The following is a 17,114-nucleotide window of genomic DNA, read 5'->3' as shown; positions in this document are numbered from 1 at the left end:
TGAGCGCCGCCCTCCCGGGAAGCTTCTGCCTGCTGAGCCTCGGGGTGGGGTGGGGAGGCCTAATGAGCGTTGCTGGGGCTTTGAAACCCCCGAGATGAAAGGCGGGTGTGTGGGAGGTCCCGGCCTCTCCCAGCCTCTGCATGCTGCCTAGCCGGCACACGCTGCCCCCCCGCAGGGCCCCCGGAAGCGCCCTGCCCCAGCCAGGCCCCCTCACGAGCCCAGAGTCAAAGTGGGGACTGGGGGTCTGCTGTCTTGCTCTGCCTCTCCGGTACCTGAGCCGGCCCAGCTGTGCGCGCCCCCCACACCCTCGCCAGTCCCGCCCCGCCCAGGCAGCTGTGAGCCGGGGCCCCGAACCATTGCCTCTGCGGCCGTCCGTGCCGAGGACGTGGTTTCTGGCGCATGGAGGCCTCCCTGGAGTCGGCTGCCGTGATTTTATGACCACCCCACACCTCCACCACGGCCCCGGGCAGCTGGGCCCTCACTCCCCGGTGGAGGGGCCTGTGTGCGGGGGCCCAGCGTCTGCCGCCCTCCTCTGGGTCACATCTTAGCGCCGCTGGCCGGACGGTCGGCCTGCCTTGCTGCGCCGGCCGTTGGAGCAGGGAGCAGGGCCAGGCCACGGTGGTGGTGCCTCGGAGGGGAACCCCAGGCGCCTGGGCCTGGCCCTCCACAGGGTGCTGTGGCTGGCAGGCGGGAGCGGGGGCATGGAGTCCCTGCGGAGCCCTGACACCCCTCTCTGCCCTCTCTTGCAGACTTCTCCACCCAGGTGAACTCCTCGTCCCTCAACTCCCCCTCCGGCCGGGGCTCCATGGCCGCCCCCTCGCTGCACCCCTCTCTGGGGCCCGGCCTCGGCGCCCCCCTGGGCTCCCCAGGACAGCTGCACTCGCCCATGAGCACGCTGAGCTCCCCCATCAACGGCATGGGCCCGCCTTTCTCGGTCATCAGCGCCCCCGTGGGCCCCCACTCCATGTCGGTGCCCACCACACCCACGCTGGGCTTTGGCACCGGCAGCCCCCAGGTAAGTGCCAGTGGCTGCGGCCCCCCTCGTGGCTGCCGCCCCCCTCGTGGCTGCCGCTGCCAGTGGGCTGGGCCGTGCTGACCTCACTCCTTTCCTCTCTGGGCCTCTGCCTCCGACAGGCAGCCCTCCTGGGAGTGCGCCCAGGGCTGGCTGGCTCCTGGGCCCGGGGCTGCCAAGCGCGTCGGCCAGCCTCCCCCAGTGGCCCTCCTGGGTGCGGACTCCCCCTTCCTCATGCCTGAGCTCTGTGTGCCCCCAGCTGCCCCTTCTTGGGCCCACCCTCACCCTCTGGGCTTTGCCAGGTGGCCTCAGTGTCCCTGGGCCCAGACCCTGCAGGGACGCCATGGCCAGTGCCATGCAGACCAATGCCCTGGGGCACAGGGGGCCAGGCCTCTGCCCTGCAGTGCTGGGCCTGGAGTCTCTAACACCTTGGTGCCGCCCTCCTCCCCCCACCCTCTGCCCTGGGCTGTGTCTGGCTCAGGAGGGCCAGGGCCTGGCTCCCCCTCCCCTGAGCACCTCAGGTCAGAAACCCATGGAGGTGCCCCGACTCCCAGGCACCCTAGGCTGTGAGGTTCGCCAGGCCAGGCTGCCCCCTCCTACCCCGTGGTTCCGGCGGGTCTCGCTAAAATGGCCTGAACCCCAGTAAGGGTCCTTCTCCCCAGGACACCAATGTCCCTCCTGAAATGGGTGGCTCTGCTGGCCACCCTGGCCTCCAGGTCTGGGCTGTCCCGCAAGAGGAGGGCCCCGAGGTGGAGGGTGTGAGCGCCATCTCCATGGGCCCCCGGTGCCCCCAGGGGGGACGGCGCTGGCCCGTGTCGCTGCCTGGCTCCCTGGAGCCCTTCTATCCTGGTCTCTCTCACTGGCCCTCCTGGGGCAGCTGGGGCAGCCCTCTGTGCTGCGGTGCATGGGAGCGTGGCCTGAGCTCGGACAGGCCTGCGTGCTCCTTCTCACATCACCAGGCCTCCAGAGGCAGGCAAAGGCCAGGCGCTGGCACCAGGGCAGCGTGGCCATGGTATTTTTAGCATGGCTGCCCGAACCCCATTCTTGCCGGCTGTAGCAAGCCATAGGGCGAGTGCCCCCGGCCCCGGAGCCAGGGCAGAGGTGGCCCCAGTGGGCCCCGATGGCCTTGGGCACTGTTAGCCTGGGAGTCGGGGCCAGTTGCGGGTCACAGGGTCCTGTCCTCTGTGCACAGTGAGCTCCTGGCCCATGGGGGTACTTGTGAGTGGGGGTCACAGGCCCCTGGGGCTCATGAGGGCGTCAGGGCACGCGTCGGGGCTTCAGGGGGCGGGGCTGCGGGTGGGGAGCACCCCGTGAGTCCCAGCTGTCTTGCTGCTCGGCCACTGCGTGTGTCTGGTGTCTCAGCCAGTTGGCGGGGGTGACTGCCCGGTCCGTGGCCTGCCTGCCCGCGTGCTGGGCCTCCCTGGAGCCCCGGCCCCCGCCCCCGCAGTTCCTTCCCCAGGAGCTCAGTTCAGTTTCTGGACTTCAGCAGTTTGTCTTGGAAACCTGGGGTTCCCCATATTCCTGGGAGTGTGGGTGGAGTTCGAGGGGGGCCTGCCCCCGCCCACTGCCCCAAAACCACAACCACGAAGTCGTAGCTGCCGGAACCAGCGAGGCCGTCTGACTTCTGCTCTGTGGGCGGCCTGGCGCTGGGACGCCGCCCGCAGAGCCCACGGCCAGAGAGCGGCCTTGGCCCTGTCCACCCGGCTGGCCTCGCTCGGCCGGGAAGCGGACCCCCAGGCCTGGCAGAGCCTGGCTGGAGGACCGTGCCCGAGACCCCCAGTGCAGGGCCCCGGGGACACGCTGGCGTGTCTGAGGCCGCCTGCCGCGGGGCCGCCATGTGAGCGCCTCGGCGTCTGAACCTGGCCCAGCCTCGCCTCCCGGTGTGGGGCCTCCCAGCCCCGGGGCCACCCGTGTGTCCGTGAGGAGGGACGCCCGTGGGAGGCGCTGCAGGGGGGCCCTCGAGGCCAAGGGTGTGCTCTCTGGGCACAGCGGCCCCTCGCAGGGCCTGGCCGTGTGGCTGGGCTCCCTCCCCGGGCTGGCAGCGGGGCCTGCGGGGCTCGGGAAGGAAGGGCAGGGTGGGGTGTAGCACGGGGTGCGGGAGCCCGGGTGGGGCCTTGGTGAGGTGGTGGCTATTTCGGCAAGTCCCGGAGGCTCTGGTGGGAACTGAAATAAATGCCGAGGATACAAAAGAGGAAATGGGAGGGGGCGCCCACCCCATGCCTCTCCCGGGCCTGCAGGGAGCCCTCAGCCCCCAGCGAGGGCCCATCAGACCTGGTCTCCCTGGAGACGGCGTGTGCAGGCGGGGCTGTGGGCCCCTAGAGGGAGGCAGCCGGTGGAGGGTCCCCCCGTGCTTAGTTCCGGGAGCCGTGAACCTGGGCACTGGGAAACTGCGGTGGTGGCCGTGCCGGGACATCTGAGGGGCACGGAGCAGAGGGGTGCCCTGGCCAGCGGCGAGGGTGGGGCTGCAGCCCAGCCTGCATCTTCCCACACTGCAGGGCCCCCCGGGCTTCCCAGAGCTCCCCGCTGACCGCTGTGTCCTGGGAATCTGTGCGCGAGGCCTGGAGGGCACGGGTGGCTGCCCGCCTGCCTGCAGCCCCCATGGGCCTCTGAGCACCTGCTCCGGGCTATGGCCTCAGTTTACCTAGGCCAGGTACCAGTTGCCAGGGCCTGCACTTGGGCCACTGGGGGCAGGACAGGCGGCCCCGCCCGCACCTAGTGGGGGGCCACCCGAGAGGAAGTGCTAAAGAGGAAATGTCCGAGCCCTCTCCCTGGCGCTGCCAGGTGGCCCGAGCGAGGCTCCTGCAGCTGGGCCCGTCTCGCCCACTCCCCCACCCGCCGCTGCACTGATTTCTGCCCCATCTTCCAACAGCCCCTTGGTCCCCCCAACTCCCAGGGTGGCTGCCCGGGAGGCCCCGCCCAGGAGGCCCGGTGCTCTCAGGCGGCACCGGCTCTGTCTGTGCTGCCCGCAGACGGGGCTCAGCCCCAGGGCTGGGGCGCTCCGCTGAGTCCTAGTGAGTGGAGGAGGCAGAGCTGGGTCCTGGGGTGCGTGCTGGCTGCCCTCCCACCCCTCTCGCCACACTGGCCCGCATGCTCTGCGGCAGGTGTGATGGGCAGGGTCACTGGGCAGTCCCTTGCCGTCAGGCCTGTTTCCTTCTGTAGCCCATGGGGTTGCCTCAGGACCCCGAGCCTCAGCGTCCCAGCTAGGAAGTGGAGAGCAGCGTCCCCAGAGTGCTGTGGGGTGCCCCACTGTGCGGAGCAGCCCGTGGGCTCCCACAGATCTGGGTAACTCCTGCACCCACAGACAGTGCACGGGGCTGACCCATGACAGGGTGCTGTGTGGACACTCTGTCGCCCCATCCCGGCCACTGTGTCCTGACCACCCCAGTGATGGGGGCTGGTCCCCTGCAGCCCCCTCGGGTTCTGGTATCCTCAGACACAGGCCCCCCCCCCCACCTCCCCACGGGCAGAGAAGGCCCTGGAAGTGGCCAGAGGCCAGAGCGGAAGAGCCACTGCAGGAGGAGCTGGTGAGGGAGGCTGTGGGGGTTTCTGCTCGGTCTCCTTGGGGCAGCAGGCTCTTCCCGTCCTGAGGGCTGGGGGTGGGAGTGGGGGCCTGCCGAGGGGGAGGGAGGCGCTCAGTGCTGCGGTTGGGACTGCAGGGCCAGCGCAGCTGCTGCGCCGTCCCACCGCGTCGTCCTCCGTCCTCCGCAGATTCCGCCTTTGTCAGCGGCTTTCAGAGGTGGAGGGGCTGGGGGAAGGGGTGGGCCCCCCCACCGGGGTCCTGGGCTCCCGCAGACAGGCTGGCTGGTGGGATGCGGTGGGAAGCTCCTCCGGGCCGGGTGACAGGAGAGCTGGGTGGACCCAGCGGAACCAAAACTGCTGTGTCATTGCGGCTGCGGCAGCTGTTGCCAGGGCGACGGTGAGTTCCCACGCTTCCTCCTGGCGCAGCAGAGGAGCAGCCCCGGCTGGTCGGGCAGAGGGATGTGGCCCCGGCCCCGCCCATCCCTCCTGCCTCGTGACCTGAGACCCCGACTCGGCCCATGGAGGCCCCTGCAATGTGGCCCGGTGGGCACCCTCACCCCACAGAACCCCCTCCGTGAGCAGACCTGAGCCCCGTCTGTGGGCTGGGGTCCCCAAGTGCCTGCCTCACGGGAGCGGTCACTTGCTCATGCCACCCTGCCCGGGGAGTGCCGGCCGGGCCAGGAGCCATATCACTTCTGTGGGCGAGGGTGGGGGCCAGAGCCCGGCTGTGGGGTCCTCTTCCCAGACCCAGGTTTGGCCGTGGGAGGGCGAGGCCCCAGGCTGGGCAGAGGGACTGGACCTGCGGCTCCCCAGGGTGGGCATGGTCCGCTGCGCCCCAGTGTGTCTTGTAGGATGGGGTGCAGCAGCCCTACCTGCTGCAGGCGCAGGCAGCCACCCACGGTGACCCCAGTGTCCCCCCCCAGCTCAGCTCCCCCATGAACCCCGTCAGCAGCAGCGAGGACATCAAGCCCCCGCTGGGCCTCAACGGCGTCCTCAAAGTCCCGGCCCACCCCTCAGGGAACATGGCGTCCTTCACCAAGCACATCTGTGCCATCTGCGGGGACCGCTCCTCAGGTAGGTGGCTGCCGGGGGCCCGGGCCTGCGGGGGGCGGGGGCCAGCGCTCACGCCCGCCCCCCGCAGGCAAGCACTACGGGGTGTACAGCTGCGAGGGCTGCAAGGGCTTCTTCAAGCGGACGGTGCGCAAGGACCTGACCTACACCTGCCGGGACAACAAGGACTGTCTGATCGACAAGCGGCAGCGCAACCGCTGCCAGTACTGCCGCTACCAGAAGTGCCTGGCCATGGGCATGAAGCGGGAAGGTGGGCGTGGGCCGGGCGCGGGTGGGAGGTGGGCGGGCCGGGGCAGTCGGGAGGTGGGCCCGGGCATGGGTGCGGGCCGGAAGTGGGTGTTGGCCGGGCGCAGGCGGGAGGTGGGCGGGCGCCCCAGGGAGCCCCTCATCCCCAGCACCAGGTCCAGCCTGCCCACGGCAGCTGTGTGCCCTCCGGTGCTTTGCCCGCTTCCAGTGCCGGGTGCCCGCCCCTGCAGAGATGGCAGTCGCGTCCTGTGCCCCAGGTCCCTGAGGCTGTGGTGTGGGAGGCCCCGGGCAGGGCTCTCGAGGCCACGCGGCCCAACTGGGCTGCTGCTGAGGACGGTTCCTGACTTCTCTCTTGAGGCTGACGGGCCCCCCTGGAGCCAGGCGGAATGCCCACCCCTGCCCCAGCCAGGCGTGGTCTCAGCAGATTTGACTAAGCGTGTGCCGCACACCACGCTCTGGGGCAGTGGCGGGCCCAGCGCAGGGGGCCCAGGGTGAGCTGGGGGCCGGGCTGACATGAGGTTGGCGTGGCTGGAGCCCGGCAGAGCCCGCCCTGGGGTGCTAGGGTTTGTCCCCACTGTCCAGCGCCGTCCACGAGGGTTGGCAAGGGTGCCCGTCCTTGCCTCCCTGTACGCCGTTTCCTTCCGCCCCAAGAGGAGCCTAGACACCTCCGGCCACGTCAGGCCGTGCACAGCAGTGCTTGAGGCACAGGCCTTGGCCTTGGCGACTAGGCCCTGTGACAGCCGGTGGCCCGGAAGGTCACCCCAAGGTGGCTGAGATTCTCCAGCTGTCCAGCGTCCCTGGGCCGAGCTCGTGGCCCCTACTTGAGCGTGACGTCCTCCCAGCCCCTGCCGTCTGTGCCTGTCTCCCCCACCTGCACACTCCCGCCTTCACCCCGCGTGGACAGACCCTGCCTCCTGGGTCACCCCATACTCTGCTCCTTCCCAGGACCCCACGTGTCTAGTGTGTACACCGCTCCCTCTGGCGATGATGGGGTCCCTGTGCTGGGGCCCCTCCAAGGACCACCCTCTGCAGCCGCAGCTTCACCCCCACTCACTGCCCCGCACTGCCTCTGCCCACTGGTTCTTGTTGGGAAACCCAGGCCTCAGCTGAGACCAGGCCCTGGTAGGGAGGGGGAGCGCGGGGGGGCGGGGTAGGGGGCTCATGGTGGCCCGTCCAGCAGCTGGCGCCACGCCTGGCAGAGGCCGGTGGGTCTGGGGAACGTGCTCATCTTGGCGTTCTCGTGTGGTAGAGAAATCTGATGCTCGGGGCGATTTCCCGAGAGAGCGGCCTGGACCCTGATTTACGGGCTGTGAGACCCTGGCAGGACCCGCTGCCCTCCGCCGCCTCTGGGATTCCTGCTCGCGGACGGCGCGTGCCTCCTTCAGGGCACCCTGCCCCGCAGACGCCGCGTGAGACTGGACTCTCGGGCCGGTGGTGGGCAGAGCCGCAGCCAGGCATCAGCCTGGCTGGTGCAGCCCCTTCCCGCGGGAGGAGTGGCCATGGCCCCACTGCGGCCTGGGTGCGGGCCTTTCAGGTGCTCCCCGTAGAGGGAGTGCCCCTGCCCCTACGGATTAGCTGCCTGCAGCCCCTCCTCTCCCGCACTGCCAGGACCAGCCCCCGCGGAGGGTGGACTCAGGCAGCATGGCAGTGGGCGGTGGGGCCAGCTATGCCAGCCCAGGCTCCTGGGTGAGCTGCTCGCCCTCCTGGGAGTGGGAGCCGTGCCTGTGACTGGCTGGCGGGCCTCAGTGCCTGGTGCTGCTCCGCCCTCTGCCGGACTGATCACCGGACTGGGCAGCTGCTGACTCGGCGGGCGGCACCGCAGGCCGCGGGCTGGCCTGGGAGCCCAGGGGCGCGCTGGCTTGGGCGGGTGGGCCCACCTGCGCCGGGACGATAGCATCTGTGCTGGGCAGCGCGGGTGGCGTGCACAGGCCGCCATGGACTTGCTCCACAGCATTCCGGGAGGCCGGCCCGCCCAGGGGGAGATGCCGTGGCCCTCGCCAGGCTGCGCCCGGGCCTGTCCGCCAAGCCGCTGTGGCTGGGCTGGGCCCCCGGGCACTCGGTCTGATGGGGGGGGCAGGAACCATCTGGTGGGGAGACCCAGACCCCAGCGGGGCGACGCCGGCCCAGGCAGGAGGGCACCCTCTGCGTGTCTGCTTCCCTCCTCCCCCAGGAAGCTTTTCCCCACTTCCTTCCTGCTCCCTGGACCCCACATGCCCGTCTCACGACCGGAGGATGATGGTATGCGCGCGGGGGTGCCTGTGCAGCCTTGCGTGGCCCCGGTGCTCCTGTAGAGAGGTCCAGGCGCCACCTGCCGGCACTGGCACGTGACTGTCCCTGTTGCGCCTCGGTGTCCCTGTGTGTTCAGTGGGGCCCAGGGCTGGGTGCCCCCGAGGGCCTGGTGGAGGAAGGAGGCAGGGACAGCCCCGTGGCGCTGGTGGGGGTGGAGGGGGGAAGCCAGTGCGTGCTCATGTGACTGCATGTGTGTGACTGTGTGCACATGTGACCACGTGTGACTGCATGGATGTGACAGTGTGTGCGTGTGACCATGTACGTGTGTATGGCCGCATGAGTTCACATGTGTGCGGGGCTGTGTGCACGTGGGGCGGCCGTGTGCACACGTGGAGTTGTGTGCATGTGCGTGTGGACACGCGTGTGGCTGGTGAGCTGGGGTGTGTGCGCCCGTGTGGGTCACGCTGTGAGGGGGGGTGCAGGTGTGCGTACAGGGGTCTGTGTGTGCAGCGTATGTGTGAGTGTGTGTGCACACCTGGTCCTGGGTGGAGAGACAGCTCTGGAGAGGCCTTTGCTCAGGCGTGACGTGGACAGGACGCCGCCTCTGGGTCTCCCTCGCAGGCTTGGGAATAGGCGTTCGGGAAAGTCCAGCCTCATGCCCCAGGTCCTGCCCTGGGTTGCTCGTGGGGCAGGGGGCCCAGCTGGCTGGGCCATCGCTGCCCACGCCTGGCCACGTGTCTCCTGAGGAGGGGCCCGGTCATGCTGGGCGTTGCGGCCCCTCCTGGCAGGGGTCTTCCCAGCCTCCCTGGCAGCAGGCCCTCCTCCACCCCAGAGGGTGACGAGGCCTTCTCGGCGACGCCTCCCCAGGGCCCTCGGCAGCGGAACCTCAGGGAGACCACGCTGGTGGGCAGGGAGCCCCGTCCCTCTGCCTCGCCGCCGTCTGTGAACGGTCTTGTGACGCTCACAGTGACGCTGCGCTGTGCTGCCGGCCCTTCCCGGCGTCAGAGTGCTTCCCACGGTCCTCACAGGCAGGGCCGCGTGGGGGCGGGGGCAGGTGCCGAGGCTGCGAGCGTTTTCCGGGCTCTTCCTCGTGGACCCGCGGGCCGTCGGGTCTTACCCCCGTCCAGGACGGAGGAGACTGGGTGGAGGCTGGGACTCGCCCCACCCCACCCCCGCCCCCAGCTGGAGGGACAGGGCAGCCTCTGGGCACCCCGGCCGTCCGCCCCGAACCTGCTGTCCTGAGCTCAGCCACGCCCCTTGGGCACCCTGGACCTCTAGTTTCCCCACCTGGTAACAGGTGGTCGAGCCACACTGTGTCACTGAGCTGAGTCCAGAGGGCAGAGCTTGGGGGCCCCGTTGGGTCTCAGGTGCATGGACCCACTGGGGCTCGGAGTCCCTGCTGGCTGCCTCCCGGTGTGGCCTGTGGGCTGTGGCAGAGGCTGGCCAGGAGGGCAGAGCCCGCCTCCCGCAGTCCTCACCCAGCCCCACCCGCCACCAGGCTTCCCAGAAGAGCCGGCTTGCGGCAGGCACACGGGCCTCTGCCTGCGCCCGGCAGCTGTGTTGAGGGTGCTGCGTGGCCTCGCGTGCCTCGCCACATGGACAGGGAGGTGCTTCGGGCCTTGGGGGACGCAGGCATGCTGTCGGGGGCCCACAGCCCTCCCTGTGGTCCCGGTCCCGGGGGCAGCCCCTCTTGGCCCTGGCTTCTTCCTGTGCCAACTCTTCTGCTCTTCCAGGGGTTCCTAGTGCCCCCTAGGGAGGAGAGGGCACATGGGGGTCCTCTGGGGAGCTGCAGGTGCTGTGGGGCCGTGGGCAGAGTCCCAGCGGCTCTGCCTGTGTCATCTCGGGCCTGCTGGGTGACTGACTGAGGAAGGGGCCTGAGGTCCGTGGGTGCCCAACTGGGGCGCTGCCAGCCCTGGCCTCCTCGGGGGATTCCCTCTCTGCCGCCTCCCTGTCGCCTCCCCCCTCGATGCTAGAGCCCAGGCCACCCCCACCTGCCCTGCGCGCTTCCCCTCACCCCTGGTCCCTGCCCACGTGCTGGCCTGGACATCCGGCTCGTGACCAGGTTAGACCTCCAGCTTGTGCCCCCACCCCAACTGTGGTCCTTGCACAGCTGTCCAGGGCCCTAATGCCCCCCACGGCCCCCCATACGTACATCTCTGCTCGGGTGCTGGGCCTTTGCACGTGCTTCTCCTGGGCTTGGCCTGTCATCTCCATTTTACCTGCTGCCGTGGGCCCTCCACCTCTGAGAAGCCTTCCTGGCTTTGCTGAGTATAGGCCCCGTCAAGGCCCTTCCCACTTGGTGCTGGGATCCCTGCTGGGCTCAGCGCCCCAGAGCCCGGCCCTACCCGCTGGGGCCACTGGGCAGGTCCCGGTGCGCACATTAGTGGCGTGAATGAACGAGCGAACGAACGGGTGGAGGAGGTGCTCCGAGGCTGGGGCCGGGCGGCATGCTATGGGGGGCGCTGTCCGGCAGCTGGCCCTGGCGCCCTCGGCCACTAGCTGACCTGCCCCTGGCGCCCCAGCCGTGCAGGAGGAGCGGCAGCGAGGCAAGGACCGCAACGAGAACGAGGTGGAGTCCACCAGCAGCGCCAACGAGGACATGCCCGTGGAGAAGATTCTGGAGGCTGAGCTGGCCGTGGAGCCCAAGACCGAGACGTATGTGGAGGCCAACATGGGGTTGAACCCCAGCTCGGTGAGTGGCCCCCCAGCGGCAAGTGCCTGACTGCCTGGCCGGAGAGCCCATGGCCACGGCCCTGGGGCAGCAGCCGGGCCGGGGCGAGGTCAGGACCGGCGCGTGCCCTGTGCTTCCTGGTGTCTGGTCAGCGCCCAGCTGGCCTCGGGGTGCCCATGCCTGGCCCAGGTGTGTGCACAGCGTCCGTCTAGGTCTTACCTGCACCTCCTGTGCTGCTCCAGGCTGGAACCAGAGTCCTGGGCTGGCCCAGGGCCCTTGCGCCACCTGGCTGGTCACCCGCTTCTCCCTCCATGGTCCTCCCAACTCCCGGGGGCCCAGACACTGACCGCCCCTCTGTGCTGGACACACTAGCCTGTTCCTCCCCCAGCCCCAGGGCCTTTGCACGTGTTCCTCCTGCTGAGTCCTCCTCAGGCTCAGCCTCCTCCGCGGTGTCACTTCACAGGGGAGCCCTGTTGTCTTCTTGGCAGATCCGCCGACTCTGGCAGCCCTGCCTGGGGAGGGGTGTGGGCTTGGACCCAGAGGCAGGCACCTGGTGGACGGGCCCCGCTGTCCTCTCCAGGGTGGGGATGACCGCTTGCCCAGGTGCGAGGGGCAGCTCTTCAGATGTCCCAGGCCGGATACGGTCACTTCATCTGAGTGGGGGACTCAGCAGTGGAGCACCCCACAGAGGCCACACAGCGGGGAGCCCCCGGCCCCAGCCCTGCAGTTCTGCATAGGCACCTCACCCTGTCCTCAAGTCCCGTGTCCTGTCTGCCTGGTCCGTGTGCAGCTGGACGTGTGACCGGGTGTCCACCTGCGGCGTCCTCACCTGGCCTGCAGCGACTCCGGGTGATAGCTGTCCCGTCTGCTCTGGGCCCTGGGCCGGCTTTCGGGAGCACCGGCCGGGTAGCTTCTGGAATAGAGTTTTCTGTGTCTTGTGTACAAGCTCAGGCCCTCGAGGGTCTGTGATCTGAGCCCCCCATCTCAGCCAGGAGGTGCAAGGAGTGATTGGAGAGCCCTCTTCTGGCCAGAGCTTTCCAGAAGGGCCCCGTCTGTCGGTGTGCCTCGGCCTGCCCTCCTGCACCTTCCCCTCCAGGCCCTGCAGGCCAGGCGCCTGCTTCCGGGCGCCATGGGCACTGGAGCTTACCGGGTCACCGTGGAGGGGCCTCCTGTGCCTCACGAAAGACCCTGCCCTGCGGTCATGTCACCCCAGCTCTTGGGGGGACCCTGAGCCACAGGCAGGGCTCCCTCGGAGGTTCAGGGAGGAGCCCATCCTGGCTTCCAGGTCCCGGCTCCCCCTTCCCAGGCTGGGGCCCCTCCCCCAGCTTCCACCCCGCACCGGTGCCTGCAGCCCCCGCCCCGCCTCCCCAGCACGCCTCCCCCCTGCCGCGAAGCCCCCCGCACCCCAGGGCACCGTCGCGGGTTCGGGGTGAGGACAGGCATCTGGGGGTCCGTCCGGGGCGGGCTGTGCTCTCTGCTCACCTCGTCTCCCCCCAGCCCAACGACCCCGTCACCAACATCTGCCAGGCGGCGGACAAACAGCTCTTCACGCTGGTGGAGTGGGCCAAGCGCGTCCCGCACTTCTCGGAGCTGCCACTGGACGACCAGGTCATCCTGCTGCGGGCAGGTAAGTGCTGGCAGGGAGGCCGGGCGGACCTCCCTTGCCTCGCTTGGGGCGGGCTCCGAGTCCAGGTCCTTCTCTCTGCCCCCAGCTCTGGATGCCTGAGAAGCCGGGCTAGGTGGGCGCTGCCCAAGCGTCAGCCTTTGGGTCTGGGCCAGGGGCGCGCCTCCAGGATGGCGGCCAGGGTTTCTGGGGCAGGATGAGGCTCTGCTGGGGGCCAGGCTTCTGTCCAACCTTAGCGGGGGCTGGAGCATCGCGGCCCCGCAGGCCATCAGCCTGCACGTGCCCAGGCCCACCCCGCACAGCAGCCCTGGCTGACCCCAGCGGGACCCACGGTGGGTGAGGCCAGCCCAGCCCAGAGCCTGCGGCGCCTGGAGAGGGCAGTGGGCCCGAGGAAGGAGGCAGCTGGGTGAGCCCAGTGGGGCCAGCTCTGCCCCCGCGAGCTCCATCCTGGGCCCTTGCTCAGCTGGCAGGTGTCCCCTGGGGGCGAGGAGAGCTCTGCTCTGGCCAGGCGCGCACCCCAGAACTCTGGACCCCCCAGAGGGCTCTGTGCGACTTGGGCATCTCCTTACCCCCTGGGCCTCAGTTTCCCCTGCTTCGTGGGAGGCTAGTCGGGGTCGAGGGGGTTTCGGTGCAGACTGGCAGCGGTGCAGGCACGGGTTCTACGTGCCCGGAAGTCACCTCCCGCCTGCCTTCTCCTCTCGGCCTTCCGGGGCCTCGGACCGTGCTGGGCAGCTTGGATGCCCGTGTCCTGTCACCACCTTCCCTGGTGCCCGCGTGGCCGTGGCTCCCCCACCTGCAGGGCTCTTTGGGCATCACTGGGTGCCCCGCGGGTGCAGCGCCCCAAGTGCCCATCAGGCCTCTGTGTGGTGGTGAAAGGCATTTCCCAGATGCGTGCTCGGCCCTCTCCTCTGAGGTGCCCGGGGCTGGGGCTCCCGGGACCCACCTTGGTGACCCCGGCGTGGGTGCCATGGGGCAGGCGGGGGCCTGGAGACAGCAAGTGACCAGCACCCTCCCCGCCCCAGGCTGGAACGAGCTGCTCATCGCCTCCTTCTCGCACCGCTCCATCTCTGTGAAGGACGGCATCCTGCTGGCCACCGGGCTGCACGTGCACCGCAACAGCGCGCACAGCGCTGGGGTGGGCGCCATCTTCGACAGGTGGGGCTGCAGGCGTCGGCACAGGGGCCGGGCCGGGGAGCTGCCCGGGGGGTCTCCATGGCCCCCTCCACTCAGCTCCTTCCTTCGGGGTCCCCAACCCCGTGTGGAGGGCTGTCGGCACTTGCTGACAGCGCCCAGCTCTCCCTGGGCCGCTGCTCCCCTCTTCCGCCCTGGGGCGGCCGAGGGTGACTGTCCCCATCCCCGCCGTGCCCCCAAACAGCGGGCCGTGGCTGTCTCCCGCCCGTCCGGGGCCAGCCTGGTCTGGCCACCCTGAGGATCCCAGGCCTGGGCCTCCCGGGAGCCGTGAGTGGGAGGGGGTCCTGGGCCTGCGTGGAGGTGAGCGGACCCGTCAGCCACGGGCACAGATGGGGGGCCACACTGCCCTGTGGGGTGGATCAGCCCCGTACCCGGCCATGGTCCCGGGGCCCGCTGCTAGGGAGGAGCGTGAAGACAGCAGGTCCCGGGAAGGCCCAGCCCTTGCTGGCCCCCGACGTGCAGAGAACAGGGGGCGCCAGCGTCTCCCCTCCACTGCCCACAGCAGGAGCCCCGATGTGGTGGGCACCCGCGTGCCCTCCCTCCGGCCTGTCCTCCAGGCTCCCCACTCCCTCTGCCTGCAGACCCTCAGCTGCCCGGGGCCAAGGGAGCCGCTCCTGAGGGTGCAGGCCCAGGCCGTGGCTCTCCCCTTGCTTCCCCGTACCCACCCCGCCGCCGCTCCAGCTTTGGGCAGCAAGAGCAGGACACACGGGCGGGGCGGGGCCTCGGAGGGGCTTGGCCCTGGCTCTGCTGCACCGGCCCCCGTCGTCCGCGTGTCTCCCCGGCGCACACGCTCGGGGCGGGGAGCAGAGCAGAGCAGAGCAGCCCCCTCGGCTGGGCAGCACTGGCCTGGGGGGGCAGCGAGTCCAGTCCTCGCTGCCTCAGGCCCACCCGGCTGGGTCCCCCGGCCGCGGGCATCTGCGGGCCCTCCGTGCGGGCTTCGGCTGACCGGGGCGGGGCTGTCGCGCAGGGTGCTGACGGAGCTGGTGTCCAAGATGCGGGACATGCAGATGGACAAGACGGAGCTGGGCTGCCTGCGGGCCATCGTCCTCTTCAACCCCGGTACGGCCTTCCTGCTGCGGCCGCCACGCCCCGGCCCGCGCCCCCGCCTGCTGACGAGGAAGCGCCCGGCCAGTGAGGACGGGCCAGGCGGCTCCTGCGGCGTGGCCTCTGCGGGCAGCAGGCTCCCTGGGTGGGGGCGTCCTGAATGGCCGGCGGGGCCGCACCCCAGCCTGGTGCCACATCCGGGCTCCAGAGAGAGGGACTCTGCTCGCGGGCCAGCGCGAAGGCCTGGAGCCTGGGCGGTGCAGGAGCGTGCCAGGAGGCTCCCCCCTGCGGGGCCCAGGCTGGGTGCTGGCGGCACCCCTGCTCCCTGCACTCCCATTCCAGCCTCTGGCGTCTTTCCCAGAAAAGCCTCGAAGGTGTTTCTTCTTCACCCAACAAATGCAGAGGCAGAGCTTGCGTGCTGGGCACCCTGCCCAGCCTGGGGGGTCCACTAGGGAGCACCAGGTTAGGCCCGCTCAGCGCCTGGGTCTGCGGGCGAGGCCGCAGGCTGGTGTGGGAGAGCCTGGCCTTGGGGGAGGACCTCCTGGAGGCGTCGTGGTGGGAGAGGGCCTTGAGAGGGCCTGGCTTTATCTTGGGGCCACAGCAGTCCTGCGGGGGAGTGGGCAAGGGAGCTGGGGTGGGCGGGGGCAGAGGGGCCGTTTGGGACACGCTGGGCTTCTGAGGGGTGAAGTGTGTGCCGGGGGAACTGGGGAGGTGGGCCCAGGTTTGCACGAGCCCCTGCCTTCCAGCCCGAGCCTCTGCCTTCCAGCAGCTCCCAAGCTGAGGTGCCCAGCAGGGTGGTGTCACCACCCAGCTGCCGCCCAGGCTGGTGCTTGGGCCCATGATCCTACAGCAAAGGAGCCCTGGAGCCTTGGGTGCTGGCCCTGGCCCCCCGGGAATGGGCCTCCAGAGACAAGGGGTACATGGAGCTGGGGTATCTCGGAGCCTGGGGAGCCGGGCCGCAGGGGTGACCAGGTGACGCACTTGGCACATTCCTGCTGGTCGCTGTGTCCAGAGGGGAGGGCGGGCAGCAGGACACCCTGGCTCAGGGTCAAAGGTGACCTGGCCTCAGAACTGCCCCCTGAACCCCTTGGGCTGAGTGGCTGCTGGCCGGCTCTGCCCACACACGGGGTGGGCCACACTCGGCTGGGTCCAGACCCCGGGCCTTGTGACCCCAAGTGGGTGCAGGGCGGGGCTGCCAGGGACTTGCCCAGCGTGGGCCCCTGGGCTGGGGAGACCTGGAGTGCCCTTGTTCATCAGCCCCACCCCTGGTCCCTTGGTGACCCGGGTTCCAGGCATCTGTCCACAGGCCGAGCCCCTCCAGAATGGGCTCCTGCCCTTCCGCCGGCTCCCTCGGCGTGGTCTGGCTGCTTCCAGGGAGAGGGCTCAGAGGGGCTGAGACCCCGCCTGGTCCGCGAAGCCCGCTGCTTTGCCTCCCTGGGGCTGTGGTGGCCAGGAGGGCGCCGCAGGTGGCCACACAGGACGAGGCCGGTGTGTGAGGTCGTGTGGCCAGCAGGCGGCAGGACCAGGACCGGGGTGCAGGGTGGCCTCTTGGGGGCAGACCCCCCAGCACACTCCCCAGTGCGCGACTCTGACCAGCGGCTCCTTCTCCCTCCCAGACTCCAAGGGGCTGTCCAACCCTGCCGAGGTGGAGGCGCTGCGGGAGAAGGTCTACGCGTCCCTGGAGGCCTACTGCAAACACAAGTACCCCGAGCAGCCGGGCAGGTGAGCCTGGGGCTGCCTCCTGGGCACTGCCCGTCCCCCCCAACCCCTGGCACGGCAGGGACAATCCCGGGAGAGCAGCCTGGAAGCCCCTGCTGCAGCTGCCCTGAGCGGGGGGGTTGGGGGGGTGCCCCCACACCTCCCCGGGCTCTCCAGCGGGTGGGCTCAGCTCCAGCGCTGGCACACAGTAGGCGCTTGTCTGCAGAGACTGATGGCGTGCCCCATCCCTGCCCCTGCAGAGGGCAGCCCTCCACGCAGTCCTAGCCACCTGGACGCCGGCACGCAGTGGGTGCTTTATAGACATGTGCTGGCTGTGCAGAGATTGCCTCTCGCCCCCCCAGTTCTGGGCCCCAGAAGGGCCTCATCCTGGGCGCCCGGCAGGTGGCCAGAGGAGGGGACCACGCCGGCTCAGTGGCGTTTCAAGTCGGGCCTGGATTCTGTTCGCTTCCTCCCAGAGGGCCTCTCCCGGGGGGAGTGGATGGGCCCCCAGGCCCCCAGGCCCAGCACGCACACGGTTAACTGGTTACTCTCCCGCTCCCGGCCCCCATCTGGTTTGGTTTAGGGGAGGGGGGCCACTTGTTTTTCCTGGCTTCCTGCCGCCCCCATCTCGCCAGCTCAGCAGAAAACCGTGTTCTCTGGCCCCGCTCCAGCCAACCGCGGGGCTTCCCCTGAAATAAAGACATTGTTAATAATTAATGAGGCCCCGCAGTGGGTGGAGGCCCCCGGCAGCGTGTGGCTGGGGCAGCGCAGATGTGGGGGCTCCGGGACAGCCGGCCCCCACCCGCACC

General features: G+C 70.0%; 1 protein-coding gene across 1 annotated transcript in view; it reads left to right on the top strand.

Annotated features, from left to right (window-relative positions):
* RXRA (retinoid X receptor alpha) overlaps nucleotides 1-17,114 on the top strand; it is a 67,172-nt gene that overhangs the window by 47,445 nt on the left and 2,613 nt on the right. Inside the window, exons 2-9 of the mRNA XM_037492943.2 lie at nucleotides 750-1,015; nucleotides 5,455-5,605; nucleotides 5,673-5,852; nucleotides 10,600-10,769; nucleotides 12,246-12,375; nucleotides 13,395-13,527; nucleotides 14,531-14,622; nucleotides 16,224-16,329. Of these exons, the coding sequence (XP_037348840.1) occupies nucleotides 750-1,015; nucleotides 5,455-5,605; nucleotides 5,673-5,852; nucleotides 10,600-10,769; nucleotides 12,246-12,375; nucleotides 13,395-13,527; nucleotides 14,531-14,622; nucleotides 16,224-16,329 (1,228 nt within the window). The remainder of the gene's footprint in view (nucleotides 1-749; nucleotides 1,016-5,454; nucleotides 5,606-5,672; nucleotides 5,853-10,599; nucleotides 10,770-12,245; nucleotides 12,376-13,394; nucleotides 13,528-14,530; nucleotides 14,623-16,223; nucleotides 16,330-17,114) is intronic.

The sequence above is a fragment of the Talpa occidentalis genome, unplaced genomic scaffold (assembly GCF_014898055.3).
Source record: "Talpa occidentalis isolate TD23 unplaced genomic scaffold, MPIMG_talOcc4v2.1 talOcc4.7, whole genome shotgun sequence".
Lineage (NCBI taxonomy): Eukaryota > Metazoa > Chordata > Mammalia > Eulipotyphla > Talpidae > Talpa > Talpa occidentalis.
This window is presented reverse-complemented; position numbering and strand designations above follow the sequence as displayed.